At 35.9% G+C, this 18,861-nt stretch overlaps 1 protein-coding gene across 1 annotated transcript in view; it reads right to left on the reverse strand.

Moving 5' to 3' along the window:
• Positions 1-18,861, reverse strand: part of ATRNL1 (attractin like 1) — a 531,929-nt gene that overhangs the window by 370,757 nt on the left and 142,311 nt on the right. The window contains exon 19 of the mRNA XM_086466503.1: positions 14,744-14,881. Coding sequence (XP_086322629.1) covers positions 14,744-14,881 — 138 coding nt within the window. The remainder of the gene's footprint in view (positions 1-14,743; positions 14,882-18,861) is intronic.

Below are 18,861 nucleotides of genomic sequence, written 5' to 3' on the forward strand. Positions count from 1 at the left end.
CTTGACACTGACACTTTCCTTGAAGCATATCTCTAGGTCCTTCTGAGTATAAGTAGGTTATGGAATACAAATGTATCTATAAAAAGGTTCCTAGTTTTAGTTCAGGTTTCGCTTTTAATTTATGCTATTAATCATAATTGATAATACAGGCATATTCTACAATAAAGCAGAAAGAAAATTGTATGTATACATAACAATTAATACCATACTGAAAAGTTTGCATAGCTCATTTTGCTTGGCAGTCAAAAAATAACTGGAACAGTAACTTTTTAAATACATCTTTTTCCAAGTTCCTCAACTAACTTTTTCTTATGGCAATCCACTTTTCTTCTGCTTTAGTAGCACAGGACTTTTTTGGAGTACATCCTGATCAGAGTGAATTTAATTGAAGTTCATAACTAAGCCCAAATACAGGCATTTTATTCACTCAGTATTCAGACTATCTTGAACACAGTTCAATAAACAGCATTCACTAAAGGAAGGAAAATAAGTTTTGAAATCACCTTCAGGGAAAAAAAGGTCATCTTAAAAAACAAAGTGCTTATTCTAACTATTCTAACAATCTCCTTACAAAAGGCAGTACGAAGCTTCTCTTGAATACCTATTTGTGATATGATCTCTTCTCTTTGTATTTCATATGTACTAAGCTCTCTACCTACTACTAAAACCAAATTCCAGCATTTTAGTTAATATTAAGTGTTTCTATTCTATAACAATGTATTGTATAAGAACGAGCAATTGGTGTCATTATCTCTATTCAACACTTTAAAGAAAAAAGAAAAAACCCATCACTACTACTGCAAAATGGGATTTCTTGACAGCCCCCTCATTTGTCCAAACCTTTGGTTTTGTTTGTACAGGATAAACAAAATCATGTTTTCTGTTGGAATTTAGCATCAAAGAGCTTTTTTTTTCCTGATTAATCTTAAACTACAGCATCTTATCACAGAGTTTTACTATGAACGTGTGACCCACTGTTTCTTAGAGACCAAGGTAAAAGACAAACAGTACAAGTGGACTCTTTTTTTTAAATTTAGTTCCATATTCTAGTACCTGAAGAGAATATGAAGCATAACGTACTCTTTTTTTCATTGATCTCCAAAATTTATCTATTTTCATATAAAATGTCTTTATTCATGTAGACTCCTAGGGTCTGTATCATAAGCCTTCAACCCACCGAATTATCTGTTATTTATGTAAATAACTGCAATGTGCCTGGACTAAAAGATGCTTTTGTTTTTTAACTACACAGAATTAGTCACAGTGAAAAAAAGGCTTCTAGAACATAAGATTTAACCCAATATAAAATTTCCTCTAAAATTTTATACTTCTAACAATGGAATGCTCAAACTCACAAACTTTAAATGCATCAGTAAATTCCACAAAAGCAATTCCCTACATCCTAGAAATTAGAACAGCCAAACAGAAAAATTGTATAAAAACTCTGTATCCCAAATTGCCATGTCATTCTCCAAGAGAGACAAAACTCCCATCAGTACATATTCATTCCTAATTCTACTTTAGGAAGATAGAGAAACAAATGCTTTTGCTGCTGTTTATACTGCTACTCGAGGATACTATGTTCCTTCATGTTTCCTACTTTTCTCTTAATTTTCCTGCAGATGACAGTTAAAAGCTCTTTGTCCTCATTCTTAGTCCTACCTTACATAGGACTCAAGGCTCACAAATAAAAAGATTTTGGACCAGAAACCTTTTCAAAACAGAAATCCCCTGTAGAAGATAAAAGCCAAATTCACAACTGTCTACAACAGTAGCAGAATACAGCCACTTACCTCTTTTCTGATATCAAGTTAAACACTGAATATCACTCTAATATTTCTATTAAAAACTAATAAACCAAACCCTACATAGTGATAGAACTTATTTTTTGCCCTTCTCCTTAGTTTCACAACAGTGCAGGTGCTGACATCTATGGACAACAGTGGACAAAAGCATCCAAACTCCTGGCATTGTGGCACAGGCAGAATACAGGAGTACATTCAAAATGCACAGGAACAAACATTTTGAAGAGTAAAACATCATTGCCTTTCCGGGCAGTGGAGTTATGCTCACCAGAACTTTCTAGCTTTCAGTGTCCTGCTAAATGCAGCACCAAGCCCGTACCCACACAACACCAGAGGAGGAGGTTAGCTTCTGCTAAGTGCTAAGAACATCAGGTGTAAGAAACCTACAGCATCCTCTTTTCCAGCTACTAGCAATCAAGTAATCTTGGCTTGATAGTGCTATCTTGACAATGAGTATATTTTACTACTTCTGTGTGATATTCTCCTCCTGGGCCTCTGCTGCGTTCTACGGAAATGTGCGCACACACACGTCTTCTGCAAAAATTGCTGCTGATATCACTACCAGCTGCAAAGCATGAGAGACATCAACGACTATGAAACAGCATAAGCTTGATCAAAAACTGTGAGACTTCTACTAATGCTACCTGGACTCGTGTGGCTGAACACACCACATTCTCCATCGTGAAAATTTAGATACAAGATAGATAAAAATGCAGAAAATTGTGGCTTTTTAAAGTCTCTTAGAAATACTCTATACACCGTTTATTACAAAACTAAATGTTGTACTCCAGCTTGTTTTTAATTTACCTGACTTCAACAAGCAATTTTATATGATTGCCAGACTCAATGGTAGGAAAGACTGATGACTGCTTAAGAGCCAAAATTCAAATGTTCTATTTTAAATTTCTACCTTTTTCATATAATAATTTTATATACAAATGAATTATATTATATTAATTTGGACTATGACCATCTGCCTTTTGTCTTTAAATAATACATGATATGAGCAAAACATCAGGTCATTGCTCACTGAAGATGAATAGCTAAGAAAAGCACCTTTTGTGCTATTAAAACCAACTATTACTACAAGCTAATAAAAACATTCTTCTGGACACATCACCACTTCATAGTCATAGCAGCAGAAAAAGCAAATGCATATAAAATAAAGGAATACACTAGTTAAATTAGCTCTATATTTGAAATTTTGTTCCAACTACAAGCATGTAATTTTCTAGAGGTTACAAAAAATAATTTTCCTTAACATGTAGCTTTATGGAGCTCAGGTATTTTTTGTTCCCTTGGTTACCACAGCTTATAATATGCTTCACTAAGGGCAAATCATGACTGACAAACTCGGTGGCCTTCTGCAATGGGGTTACAGCACTGGTGGATATGGGAAGAGCAACTGACATCATCTACCTGGACTTGCACAAAGCATTTGACCCTGTCCCTCACAACATCCTTGTCTCTAAATCGGAGAGACATGGATTTGATGGATGGACCACTTTGTGGATCAGGAAATGGCTGCATGTTCACACTCAAAAAGTTGTAGTCAATGGCTCGATGTCCAAGTGGAGACTAGATGATATTTAAAGTCCCTTCCAACCCAAAACATTCTATGGTTCATCAAAATGACAGTCTGTATGATTGTTCCTGACAGAGAACTGCTATTAACAGATGCTGGAAGTGATACCAGTGCTGCATATCAGAGGCTGGGAAAGCTACAAGTGCAGGTTATCAAATGAGATTTCAGTACTCAGGCACGAGGCTTCCAGCTTTGCAAGTTTGACGCCTTGGAAGTTTGTGAGTTAGACACCTAAATTCCCCAAAAAGCAAACGATTTTGTCTGCTCTGACTACCAAAGGATTAGTCTACACTGACTAAGGAAGTGGAGTTTTGAATCAACTGATTGTCAGGATGGAAATTACCCCACATGCACTAATCATGAAATTCTTATGCCAAAGGGGGATGCTCCCTCCAACACCTTGATTTTAAAATTAACTGTAGTTCATGTGCTCTTAAGCTGATCTTAGTGCTAGCCTTATATATGGATATAGCCTAAGCATGCTATGCACAGAATTCAGGCAATGTGCACAGAATGCCTCATTTCAGCATATAAAATCAGTTTAGGCAATAGGTGCTTTGATGGTTAGTTCATCACGAACAGTACCTAGGTGCATGCAGGTAACAACTATTACATGCCTCAGTCTTCTGGAAAAAGCTTATCTACTCACTGAATCAGAAGTGGGCATTTGGCTCACTTAAGTCAGGTCTACAAGTATGTGCAAAAAACAAGGATACAACCTGTAAGGAACAATCAGGCAAGGGGTTTTTGTTGTCAGTTGGAGTTTTGGGATTTTTTTTTTTTTTTTTTGGTCTGGGAGTTTGCAGGGGGGTGTTGGTTCTTGTTCTCTTTGATTCAGCCACATAACGTTTGACAGAGCCACATATCAGTCATCAAATGCTCTTTTGGTTCTCACAGAATCACAGAATGTCAGGGGTTGGAAGGGTCCTCAAAAGATCACCTAGTCAAACCCCCCTGACAGAGCAGGACCATCTAGAGTAGATCACATAGGAACGCGTCCAGGCAGGTTTTGAATGTCTCCAGAGAAAGAGACTCCACAACCTCTCTGGGCAGCCTGTTCCAGGGCTCTGTCACCCTCATAGTGAAAAAGATTTTCCTTATGTTAATGTGGAACCTCCTGTGCTGCAGCTTGCACTTGTTGCCCCTTCTCCTGTCACTGGCCACCACCGAGAAGAGCCCAGCTCCATCCACCTGACACTCGCCCTTTATATATTTATAAACATTAATGAAGTCACCCCTCAGTCTCCTCTTCTCCAAGCTAAAGAGACCCAGCTCCCTCAGCCTTTCATCATGAGGGAGATGTTCCACCCCCTTCATCATCTTTGTGGCTCTGCGCTGGGCTCTTTCAAGCAGTTCCCTGACATTCTTGAACCAAGGGGCCCAGAACTGGACACAATATTCCAGATGTGGTCTGCTAAAAGCCAAGAAAATACGAACTTGTTTTTCAAGGAATGCAGGAAAAGTTCTTACATTGATAAACAATGCTAAACTATACAGTTCCTCCTAACTTTACCATCTGTAACAAAACAGAAAAATACTTCCACTTTTTTGATGCAATTTTACCTACAATACTGTTGAAACAGTAAATCATAACAAACAGTAGGAGTTGGTGATGAATAGCACCTTTTATACTCAAGACATCTGAAAGTATTTTATGGTGCTATTAATTTGTCAATTAATTAATTATGAAGTCAGTTATTATTATGAAGTCAATGCTGTGATCCTCTAACAGCTATTCGTTGCTAGTCCATCTAGCATTTACAGCTTTTCAGTCCACAATGTGTTTTGGGGAGAAAAGCTTTGCCACATGTTCAGCTGTTTAATAAATCCACAACCTAGTAAGCAAGAAAACAACCAAGAAAAGGCAACTCAAACTCTACATAGAAATGCTCTGGTTGCCAGACCTCAAAATAAAGGTGTAAATAACTTCCTTAGAAGCATATCATGTAAATGAGAGAGTGCACTTGCATTAGATTTGAATTTTGAAATGCATTAGTGCTAGAGTGCTTCATGCCACAACCCAGAGAAAGCATGGATAACTACAGCATAACAAGTAAGGTATGAGGAATCCAAGCACTGGATCAACCCTTCCACACTACGAGTCAGGGCAAAACTGATGCGGTTGCAGCTGTGTTAATTCCACTTTGCAAAGGACACAGAATTAAACGGAAGTGGGGGAAACAACATGAAAAGCATCTTACTGAAGCAGAGAAGTAATTACTGTACAAAGCTTCCCAGGCTATTTGTACAACACATGCAGTTTTTGCATGCATTTCTAAGGAAATCTAGAATTACAAAACATTACAGTGAATGGAGCTAAAGAAAAGTTACAGCTAGAAAAAAATAACATGAACATTCATACCAGCTGAGGTCAACTCATAATCAACCCTCTAAAAAAAAAATATAAATTACTTGGATCAAGGTGTTATGAGACACTAATCCAACTTTGTGCACTGAAGATCTTCAACCAGCCAATGACTATGAAGGCAATGGAGAGATGCCTTGTAAATCACTTGGCAAGACAGAAGCTTAGTGATTACTTAAATATAAATTTGAAGAATTCTTGCAAGGTCCCTAGGACTGTGGAACCAAAATGTGATGAACCTAAAGCTACCAAACAAATCTCTTACAGATGCTGTACTCCTGCAAAACAACAAGGGATAAAGAACTGAAGTTTTGGAATGTGTGGTCTTGAATGCCTCAGTATATAGCACTGTTTTCAAATCCCAGAATGGCTGAGTTTCGAAGAGACCCCTAGAGATCATCTGCTCAGGTATGGCCACCTAGTGCTGGCTGCCCAGGACCACATCCAGAAGGCTTTTGAAGACCTCTGAAGAGGGAGGCTCTACAACCTTTCCGGACAATTTGCTCCAGTGTACATTAAAATGGCCTTTTCAAAAGCCGACTATACATTTAATCTAAAACATAACAATTATCACTTTCCTACTGCTCAGACTGCTGGCATGAACTACCTCCAACAACTAGAAATTACTAGAATACTTCAGTGTGTTGTTAAAGAGAACAAATCCCTCAAATGTACAGCCATTTTGTGACAGCCCTGAAAGTAACCAACATGCATCTCAGACTTCGGTCAGCAGTGGGACTTTCCTGACAGACAGAATCTTCAATTCCCATTTCAGCTAAAAACATTTTCGAAGGCCAGGATTGCTGCAGAATCTGTAAAGTTCAGAATCACAATAGAACAAAACTATTTCAGGTTACTGAAAAAAAATCCCTCGATGAAGTTTTAAATGTAAGAATTTATTTCTCCTTCCAAAAACTATTTCTCAGGCCAACAGCATCTGCCTGGTTTTGTCTGTTTAAAGTAACATCATACAGTTCCTAATACTATGATATATTAGTCTCCAGGTGTTTTGAGACTAAAACTCAAATATAATGTCATTGTGCTACGATATTTACTAAATAAAATGATTCTTAGGGAAATATTTTTTTCCACTTTTGTTTACTGCCATAAATACAGTCATAAAATATATTCAGAATATTTAGGATGATGCTTCTCTACACCTGCCCCATGCAATCTCAACCTACAGGTAATTTAAAAGCTATGTGGTGATACTGTTGAAGAGAAAAAATAAGATTGCTGCTTCCTGTTCCCTCATTGCTTGTATAACTTCTTGAATCCTAGAAAAATAAGTCTAAGGGGAAATTACCAGGTACCTTTCTATCAACTAAGTAGACAACAGCATATTTTATTTCAAAAAAGAAACTGAACATTATATTGTTTTCTTTGTCACACTATCAACTTTTTCCTTTACAAAAGACAGGTTGCCTTCTGTACGGTGTGAAATTATGTAATTTGCTGTATTACAATTCAATATACAAATATTGTGCATTATGTACGTATACACACGCGTATATACGTATATGTATATATATTCTAGGAATATGGCTGGCGAGCAAACAGAAGGACCGCCTGTTCACATTGTCCTGGGCACTATGGGTTACTTTGCACTCTCTAGACAGGAGAGGAAACTGCTTCTTCCTTGGAAGCAAATGAAAATTACAAGCTTTGCAAAAACTATTGGGAGCAGCAGGCAGGGTTGAGAGAGATGACAAGAGCAGAAAACCTGAAGCAGGAGTAGAAACTAGATGTTTCCTAAAAGAAGAGGCCTATCTATATCAAAGAGCAGAATCAAAACAAACTGGAGGAGAGGGGGGGAAAAAGAGACTTCCCTAACATCTAGCATGGATTGTGTGGTGTCTGATTCAGCTTGGACACAGGAAGAAGTTGTTGGATTGGAAAGAAAACTCTGAAAGAAGGACACCCACCTTGAAAGTATTTGGTAGCAAATGGTAGGTCTGTTTCCAATTGGTTTTCTTTAGTACACATCCCCCAGTTTTCCATAGATAATCTTGATCAAGTTGACGTTTGTGTTCTAATAAACCAGACTACAGATTACTTCGAAGTAATTGTGGGGTTTCTCAGCTGTGCTGCCTACCAAAAAAACCCATTCTGTGCACATGTGCTTCTTCTAAATGGAACTGAGTTGGTTTTTTTTCAAATATCTAACACACTGATTGCCCTTTATGCTCTATAGGAACAGGGTGCTGTTCTTGATGGTGCCCACAGCAGCTGTTAACGGTATTTCTTTTGGAGAGAATGGGAAGGTAGGAAATCACTATTAGCTCCTCCATGGACCGTCATGATAAAAACGTGTTACGAAGGTTCCTACTGCTGAAGAGGTAAAAATGTTAGAAACAGTTCCAGAGAGAAACTATCTGTAAATCTACCCAGTAGACATCTTTCAAAGTTAGACAGAACCTAAAAACCAAGAAGACCGTTTTCAATTAGCTGCCATGATCAGTTTAACATCTTTCTCATGTGTCTCTCTCATAGACACTAGAAGTAATGACTTCTGCCACCCTCAGCCTTTTCTCTCAAAACCCCCACATCTCAGATGTCGGTTACTCAGCAGAACCATCACATTCTTTGAGCAGCAAGATTTGAACACCATGGATTTTCCTCCTGTTACTGGAGATGTAGCTTAGGCATTAACGAGTCATCCAATAAGGTGGTTTGGGGTTTTTTTTCTTCTTTTAACCAACAGAAATAATCACAAGTATATCTGGGCAACTATTTTATTGCTGGGGTCAATTTCACCCAAGTCATGGTACCTTAAAGCTAGTCTAACAACTTAAGTCTTTTACTGATGCCTAGCTTTTTTTTTTTTTTTAAACCTCTTGAGGCACTTACTGTAGATATATGTAAGTTGGATGGCTAATAGGTAAATGCATGTGGGACGAATTCACGGAGCAGTATGTGTAGATGTACACACATACACACAAGTATACAAATACAGGTGAAAAGTACTGAGTTCCATGACACATAAAAGAAGCAGACACTGCAAAAGGCATGCTCTTACAGAGAAAGAAGCTTTAGAAAATAGTAGAAAAGCTCAGATTTATTCTGTCCTTCAAACTGGAGGAACAAAAAAGGCACCCAGACCTCTCACCTGGCTGCAGTGCTACTGACCTGACGCACACATCATCTACACTCACTGGCAACTTGTTCACTTTTGCAAACAGTTTGAAGATCTTATAAAAAATTAAATGTTTCCAGTAAACAATTGATTTCACATTTTCAAACAGAATGATTAAAAATTTAAATGTGGGGGGAAGCTGTTGCCTTTAGTATTGAAAATGTCCAACTGCATGATAGCAGAGAAGGGGACAGATCTATGAAGGCAATAGAAATGCTACAGACTTGCTTTAAAAGCTTCACCCATACAGCCTATCTGGTAGGAGGCTTTTACAGAACACTCATCAGTGTCTTAAACACTATGTCTTTTAAGGCTGCTTAGAGAGTGAGCAGTGCGAGTTTACACACAATGTTCCTGCTGTGCTGGTACTCAGAGTTTTACTCCTACTGCAAAAAAACTGTGATGGTAGTACAATTATGAGAAAACTGAACGCTGTTCGGGATGTTATCACTTTATGAAAAAAATGTCAGTACAGCAAAGTGCTTATGTTATCTTATTAAATGTACTATACATTCACAGTGTGTGTCATAATTTACTGTAAAGAATTCTCTCCTGGCATCTCATAAATTTTAAGAGTAATTTTTCAAAATACCATGCATAAAGAAAATGTCAAGATGATAAGCAGCTAGAGTAAATTTTATTTTAACATTGACAACTAAGTAGATGATTAATAATTTCAAAAATAATGCTAAAAAATGTTGCCAAGATGACACAAAATTGTTCCAAGCAATCTCACATACTGTTTTCTCCTGTTACTTTATGCTGCAGTCTGTAGTACACATATAACACTATTTATTCTAAATTCCTATAAAAACATTGTTTATTTCCCAGACATGCAGTACGTGACAGAACAAGACCTTAAAGAAAGTATAATGCTAAGAGAAACCAAGACAGAAAGCTAGAATCCACTCCTATCTACAGTCTGAACTATTTTATTTCCAAAATCCACCAATATTTAATGATTAATTTTCTATTACTGAATTTCGTTATCCATGTCTTCAAAATTGTACCTCAAATGGGACTTGAGAATTTTAAAAAAATTAATCAAAGTGATTTGGAACATCTGTCCTCCAACTCTTCAACATCTCAGATTACAAGGTTTCCTAGTTTTCTGACATCTGGATAGTTTTACCTGCTCAGAAGCAGGCTGAGCCGTGCCCCTCTCATCTTCGCCACAAGACGGAGTGTGAGTGTGCCTCATTCTGTTAAATCACTAGAGGGTTTGATTCCTTCAACATTTCTGGCACAGGCTGACAGCACTGCATTTAGCACTCCAAGGGCTGCTCATGCATTTGCACTCAAGATCAGTCAGATAAAGGGGTAAACAGAACTGGAGCTTGGTCTGGAACCCAAAACCTGCCCTTTGCTAGAAGTACTCTATTCCCTCAGGTTCAGGATTCACCTCTGGCTTTCCTCTTATTTTCTCGCACATTGAGCCAACTCTTTAAAAGGATGCTGTAACTTTACGTGGTAATTTGACCGTACTATCGCTTTACGCTTTTTTTTGCCATACAGGGGCTTTAGCTTATAAATCAGAAGTGTGCACACAGGGTCTGGACTTACTAATTAGTGCACGGTATTATTTATTTCCAATGAAGAATACAAATCTCTTTGTGTAACTAAAAATATATCATAATGTAAGGTAACAAATTAATTTCTTTTTATATTTTGGCCACCTGTTTCCCTTCACAGACATAATAACTACCTGAAACTATTTTTAATTATAGAACTGATAACTGTAATAAATTACAGTCACGGAACTTTCTTTAATGTAAAATAAAGGGCTTTTGCAATTTATTACTGATTTTTGTATAGAATGAAGCAATAAATCAAATATAAATTAATTCAAACCAGATATTTGTACAATGAAATGTCATAAAGAATTGGAGGAGTATATATGTCTTTACCACAAGCCATGCGTTAGGACAACTGAATATAAAGATCACGTATACACCAAGAATACAAACTCTAACTCTCATTCTCTGCATAGAAGAGAGACTTCAAGTGACAGAATTTAAATGAATAATTCGTATTAGGCATGGGTTTTTTAAGATAAAGAAGTACAATAATTAATTGTAAAAAATACAATCATTGTCAAACTATTGTCCATCAGCAACCGAAATACCACACTTCTGACAGAAAAATAAATTAGACCAAGGGTCAATCACAGAGTGATAGTGTGTGCAGGTTGAATGTGAGTGCATTAGATGGAAAGCTTTTTAACACCACAATAGCAAAAATGCTACAGATTCCAAAGTAAGTAATATGTAAGATTTAGGAATATCTTCATTAAGCATTCATAATATGGCAAATAACCATAGTCATTTTGCTATACATAAATAATTTTCTTATATAATTGGAATACTTTTATCTTTACTTAACACCTCCCTGCATTCCAGATCTCAGACTCCAAGAATCATTTGAAAATTAGGACTGGAAAAGAACATGTGGAATCACTTAGATCACTTCCCTTTTCCAAAGCTAGAGAAGTTTGAAAATTTTTAGAAAATAGCATAGGTGATAATGCAGATTTCATAATTTATTTAGGCAATCTATTTTAGAGTTTAACCAGCAGAAAGTTTTCCTTGTATTCCACCTCAATCTTTCCTGTTGCAACCTAACCCCATTACTTCTTCCTCAATCAAAATGGGGGCATGGGGAAGGCACTTTATCATCATTCTCTCTTTTCAGCTCCCTCTCGCATAATTGAAGCCTGTTATTATACCTCCATGTTTCCTTTGTCCTTTTTAGGTTTGTCACATCTACTAAGCCTGCATCATATCAGTACGCAACAAGAGTCCTTAGATTTGGTTGAAAGCTATTGAAATGTCAGCAATTATAGTGGTGAAAATCCAGAAAAGTAAAATTTTTATCCATCCTTTAATCACAACTATTCAAAACCTTCTGAAACATGAATTATATCTTTTTCTTATAACAACTATTACTCATCCCATAGTAATTTGATAGCATAACACTACGCAATACCACTATGAATGTATCAGTTATCTGACGACAGTTGTAAAGGCACCATTATTCCCAGAGTAGCATATGGAAAATATCATATTTGTACACTTTTCCATCCCTGCACAAAGGTCAGAACAGAATTGGTCACTCGGAGGTGGACAGCCAGCTTCCTTTAGGATGGAACGACCTTTAGGTCATTCCTTCCTTTAGGTCTAAAAATGACCTCCCAGAATTATGGAGAAAAAGGATGTAGGAAAAGATTGGCATCATTAAGGAAAAAAAAAAAAAAAAAGTTTTCCAAGGACTGAAATAGACTTGCTATGCATCTCCTTCTCCTTCCTTTCAAGATCATCAGGGACCTAAGGAACAACAAAGGCTAATCGAGCCTATAAAAGAAAAAGTTGTTTTTCTTGCAAATCCTTTTAATCTATATCAATCGCTGGTAGTCAACCTAATTTGAGAGGTCAGATATTACCTATAAGTACATGTATCACAACAGCAGAATACATAATACATGTACTGAATACATAAGTACTTTAGTCGTGACACTGGGAGAAAAATCATTTTATGTCATGTCATGAGTATGTTAAGAGAATAATTCTTAGTTTTTCTCCCAGTGTACACCACTTTGCCTCTTAACTGTAGAGATCGAGTACAACCTCTTTTCCCAGCATCAGCTGCTCTCCAATTCATAACCAATTTACACCCTTGTAACTACAGCAACTTGTTATATGAAGAATACTACAGTATTACACATGTACTTTAAGAGTTATAGTCATTATCTCGTCATTCCTTTAAAAAGTTTTCGATCTGGATCCTCAAAGAAAGAACTCAAGAGCTCTGGAGAAAAAATGCAGCAGACAACCAAGCAGCCTCAATCCTCGTACAGAAGAATGAGTCTTAGCAGAAAAGAAACATTGGCAGGGTCCAGCCAGAAACTCAGCTGGCAGCAGCAAAGTGACACAAGACAGGACTATGAGCAGGACTGGAGGTTTTTTCAGTTCTTCATGATTTTTTTCTTTGATTGGCTATTTCATATCATTTCCTGTCTCATTGTGTAATTATTTCAGTCACACTCAAATCCAAAGGGCTTTGTCTTGCCCTTTCTTCCACTCATATTTTTTCCTTATGCTTTTACATTAATTATGCTTTTAATTTGAAGTGATTTTCAAATTTTTTCCTATGTTACCAAAAGCATTAGCAGAATGAAGGAGGAAAAAAAAAACCCAACAACAAAACATCCCTCTCTTTCTTTCTATTTGCACATGGTCTGATCTCATCTATGGTTCCATAATCCTCTTAAATCCAAGCAAAATTGATTTCACTTATCTATGGATCATTGGTATTTTTTCCTGCAGAAAACCCTGGCCCACAATTTGTGCACCTCTATCACAGCAACAAAAACAACGATACTGAAGAAAACCTAACAGTTCATAATGACTACATTCATCAAAATGTCTTAAACAGAATTATAGGCTCTATACCACTAAATAGAATATACCAATGCAGATAAAGCCTCAGAATAATTATAATCTTTAATTTTTAAAGGACTCTTTAGTCTAAATAGCTCCTGTTAAAATCATGTCTACCGACAAAAATATGTACTGTTACAGACTAGGGTTGAAAAACAAGTCACAAAATTTATAATTTTACTGGTCTCATAAATTGATTTTAGCCATTATTGCACTACACATAATTCACTAAAGGTGATGGAATGCTTATTTGGTTGATAGCTAATGTATCCCTGAAGAATAAAAGCTGTACCGATAGATCATTTTGCCATAAAGGTGATATAGACAGCAAAGGAACGTTTTGTCAACTTCAGGAAATAAGAGAACTATTAAGAATTATTTAAAGCGTCATAAAGCACCAGCAAAATGTGCAATTGTCAATAGGGGTAGACATTAATCTTTCCATCCCCTTGAACACACTTTCTACATACTGTGCTTCAGTTTACCAGATGTGGAGCTTTATGCATTGACTACTACATGTTAAAGTGCTGAAGAACATTTGAACCCTTCAAATGAACAGATACTCCTTGAGAAGCAAAGGTCCAGTTAAAGAAACGTCAATAATAGAGAAGAAAAAGTCATGGGACGAAATGCATTTCTAGTACCCTCCTAGATTCAATGTCAACTACCTTAATGACTTTTTCTATTGAATGTATCTTCCCTTCCCCCATTTATTTATAAGGGACAGACTTACTGTTAACTTTAAAATCACCCATGCAAGTAAAAAAGCAGCCCTACAGCAATATACAAAAAACATCTGGAATATTTTACTTCATTCTTTCTTTCACTTCAAGGAGAACCCTCCAATACAGCAATTAAAAAACAAAACAGATTAAATATGTTAGGGTACCTTACAATCCTCAGTGTATCAGGCTTTTCTGTTTGAACTATACATGAATAAGACTTATTGGTCTGTTAAATGCCTAATTTTTCCACTAGCATCACATATTTATACAAATCAGTGCTATCAGATATTATGGCAGTTACTGAACTTCATTTATAAGTACCTTCTCACGTCTTTTAAAAGGATTTACACGGAATGAAATGATGCCTTTCAAATATCAGGCTTTAAGGTGATGCTCCCACAAGACAGTTTCTTTCACCATCTTTCCCTAACTGGAGAGCATCTTAAAATTACCATCTGGTTCTTAGAGCATCCAGATCAAACAACTGCGAAATGATGATTCTGAATGCAAAGTTTCCTTTTAAATATTAATCTAATTTTGAATCCTTAGTTTAGCTGATCAACTCATCTGTATAATCAAATAAACATTTAACCTTTAAAGAAAAGTTAGTTCCACGTTACATTTAAAAAGTTAAATTCACATTATCTAAAATGTCATTTCAATTTTTTTCCCCCCCAGCAGAATGACTTACCTGTACACTGTCCTCCATTTGTGGGATCCCCGTAATATCCTGGCATGCACGTTTCACATTGTTTTCCTGTTGTTAAGTTTTTACATTGATCACAGACATTACTGTTGATGCAGGTGCTGTGGCCATTACACTGGCAAGCTAGAATATAACATTTAAAAAGCCATTACTAAATTGCTCTTGAGAACAAAATCGTTCCTATGTGATCACAAAACTGCAGTAGAACATAATTCTGAGGAGTTTAATCCTCACTAATGACCAGCATATATATATTTGTACTTTGATACAGCGCCTCTTTGAAACAGCATTGTGACAAGGCACAAGTTCACGCAAGAGACCACAGAAGTTGACTATGTGGTGACACGTGAGTTTAAGGTGTGTGAGAAACTCTCTTTTGCCATTGTGAGTGACTGAATCCAGCTCTTATAGCTTTAAAATGTGGCCCAGTCACTTAAGAAACATGTTAAGAGGCAGTAAGTCACCAACCAAGATCAAATGAAAACCCCCATACCATGCAATCCACCGTGAAGCATTGGAAAGGCTACTGTGATGGAGACCATGAACAACTCACACCCAAACTTAGATCTACTGGGGAGAGAGAACTTACAAAAAATTAACCAAAGATCATCTTATTTTTAACAGTTGTGATCCTCACATTAGCTTTGGCATACTAAAGGGGGTTTTAAGGACATCAGGATGACATCAAACAGCCCTAGTCCCTCCTCACTCAGTCAACATTGGTGAAAATAACTATTGACATATATTTTTATGCCTGACCTTAAAAGCACAAAATTGTTTTTGTCAAATAAGAACATTATAAACTACTGCCCTCGCACCACACTTCCACTCCAGTGCTCTGTGTTGTGTAGAAACTCAGAAAGTACTGATCACTACTGCCGCAAAATCACAATGTGAATTCTGCCAGAATCATTGATCCTGCTGCCAGGACTCAGCTGAACGACCAAGAGGTTTTGAGGATGACCCCTCTAGAGAGTGGGACCTCAGAGCTCATAGCGCTCAGCAGATTAGCAATCTGTCAATTACAGCACCTTGTCAAATGTCAGCCTACGTCAAACCTGCCGATCCTTTACTGGCAAAGGGTGTGTAAGACTCAGCAGAGGACAGCTATCTCAGTAAGATCTTGTTTTAAAAAATTTGGAATTTTAATCTAAATGTCACAGTGACTGATGTCTTGGCTAGGGAAAAAAAATAAATATATATTCTCACTGCACGATTTAAAAGTTTATAAAGCTGTTTTAGACAGAATTAAGTATTAGTAACTTAATACATTTACAGCCATTGTCAGCCTTGGCTCATAACCCATTAAACCTCCCAAGTTTACAACCTTTTCCTTCTTCTGTAACTATGTCTACAAAATCTTGTAAATGAGTATCAAACATTTCTGGACTACTGGAAAAGAAATCTTCTCGCTGTCTTGACTACATCTCTTTAGATACTACAAGTTTTATTCTTCCTAAGGATACTTGATTTTTTAGACAACTTTGTGTTGTCTTCCTCCAGGCAGTTTGCCATTCTGCAGTTCATTGCCTTTCTCAGAAAAAGCTACATGAAAATACCATGAATTGGAGCTCCCTTTTGGGTTCTGTTTACGGGACTTACACATTAAATTACTTAAAGCGAATGCTAAAAAAAATGTAGACCAATAAACCAAAACTAAAACAAGCAATGCATTAAACAGGTGTTCTATTAAAGTAATCTTACTAGATTGCCTAATTAAGACTGTATCATAATGCAGAGAAAATGTTTCATTCTGATATTCTCTAATTAGTGGGTCATTCATTTATAAATTTTCCATTCTTCCTAATGCTTAATTTTATTTTTTTTTTTAAATTTTTGTGTTAAAGTATAATGAAAGCAACTTTAATTAATCAAAAATTTCATTGTGAATTTTAGTTTGCTGCAAGTCATAATATTATCTGGTCATGTATGATAGCTCTTAATTCTTAACATTTTGTTACGGAAAAGAAAAGAAAATAGGAGATTTTAAATCAAATTAAAAATATACATGTACAGTAAAAACCAATACAATCTACAATTGACATTGCACAGCATTTTAAAATGATACTATATATTTGCTGAATTTTCCAAAAATATCTATCTCATTGAGAAAAGTGAAAAGCCGGAAGAATTGAACAATTCAACAACTTGTGATTCAGATGAGTGCATCAAACTAGAGCTATCAGTATTAAATAATAAAAAAAAAAAATAAAGTAATGAGACACTGTAATGATCACTTAAATAAGAACTAGGAGTTAAATTTCAAAATGTCATATTTTTCTTTAAGTGATTTTAATCACTGGCCACAACAGAGGAATTTTCCTCGCACGTACAAATATGATTTAGCTGAATCTTCCGTGAGGCTGCCCTGGAGATAAGCAATTTTATGTCTAATCTGCTTTTGACCTCTGTGTTGAAATGGTTGTTGATGCTGACAACTCTTAATAACTATAGCTTTAAGAAAATACTTAATACTAGGATAATATCTAAAAAGGATGTCTGCATTACAATCTGGATCTAGTGTAAAGTACTTCATCTAGTTTTAAACAAACCAGTTTGAATCAATTCATACCGCTTTTCAGGGGAGAAATTTAGGCTTTAAAAGACAAACTTGGGCTTGCATTCTACCTAAACTTCTCAAGTCATGAGAGGAAATGCCAACATTATTTATTTTTCTTCTTTTTTTTTTTAAAAATATATGATATTTGCCATTTTAGTTATAATAATAGTTCAGTTAAAATACAAATCTGATTAAAAACATCAAAATATATTCATATCAGAAGAAAAACTATGACAGCTGCTTTGAGGACTATTAATTCCAAAATGACCAGTCATAAAAAGAAATATTTTTTTAATGCTACCTGCTGAATATTAGTTTTAAAGATCTGAACAGACAGAAGATGAGAATGAATTTAAAACACTTATCACAAACACAATTGCCCAGAGGCACTATAAAGAGCATGGATATGTACTACAAGGAAAACTAAGTGTGTACACGAATGAACATGACTGGTTTAGCCATCTATTCATCAATGTGGCAGCATAATCTTCTACTACATGTTATAACCCATTTATTTTTATTTTCGTCCAAGCTACAAACTGTTCAGTAGGTTTATACAGACTTAGTATCAATTGCATCTTATTTCAAGTACATCAAATGATTGCTGTGCTAAGAATACTAAACTGTGTTAGTATAAGTCATTACAGACAGCATTTTAAGAAATGGAAAATCAAAGCTTAGGAACAAAGCCTATAGCCTATACCAATCAGAACAAAATTTCACATCAGTTGAAATTTTAATTCTATGACTTCTGTAGGATTTGCCTCTTAAACTCATAAAATAGTGGGGTTTTTGACTAAAGTGGAACTTCAGTGACTTCTTGGTCAGAATATACAATGAATACAGAATTTTATCCATGAAGAGTAAATATTAAGCAAATTAAAAGATGAAAACTTCTAACTCAAAAAATTTTAGACAAGCAATATGTATATCCATTGCCATTTCACTAGTGTTACAGTGAAAGTCTAACAATGCACTTATCCACACACCCGTATTTTAACAGCCAGACTCAGTACTGGAGTTTCTATACAATGTAATGTCATTCTACTGTTTCTAGAAATTTACTAGAGGCTTCTTTGTTCAGGAAATGCTGTTTGATAGTTTGGAGTTTTTTGGTTTTAACTTAGAACATTTGACAGTGTTCACTTGGTTTTATATTTCACTTCATTATTCTAAAAGTTAAAAAAAATCTACTCTCTACCTATGTATTTAAAATAAGTTACAAAAGTAACACTTTCTTCAGAGATTCTGCTTTCTAAATAATACAGTGATACACACACTTACATATAAATACATAAACAAACGCATTTATATGCATACACACACACAGGGAATACGCTGTTGAAAAAGAAGCGCAAACATAGCTGCACGTAGCCATAAAAGTTTTGATCCTAGAGAAGCTCTGACTTCCGAATTTATCAGCAGTAGAAACACTTGCTGGAAAAACAACTGTAGCACAATTATACTATTTACTGTAAAAAAAAATTTCAACCTGTCTTTTAAACTGTATAATTTATGGTAAATTACCACTGGAGGTCTGTCA

This window comes from Leptosomus discolor, chromosome 6 (assembly GCF_034619465.1).
Source record: "Leptosomus discolor isolate bLepDis1 chromosome 6, bLepDis1.hap2, whole genome shotgun sequence".
Lineage (NCBI taxonomy): Eukaryota > Metazoa > Chordata > Aves > Leptosomiformes > Leptosomidae > Leptosomus > Leptosomus discolor.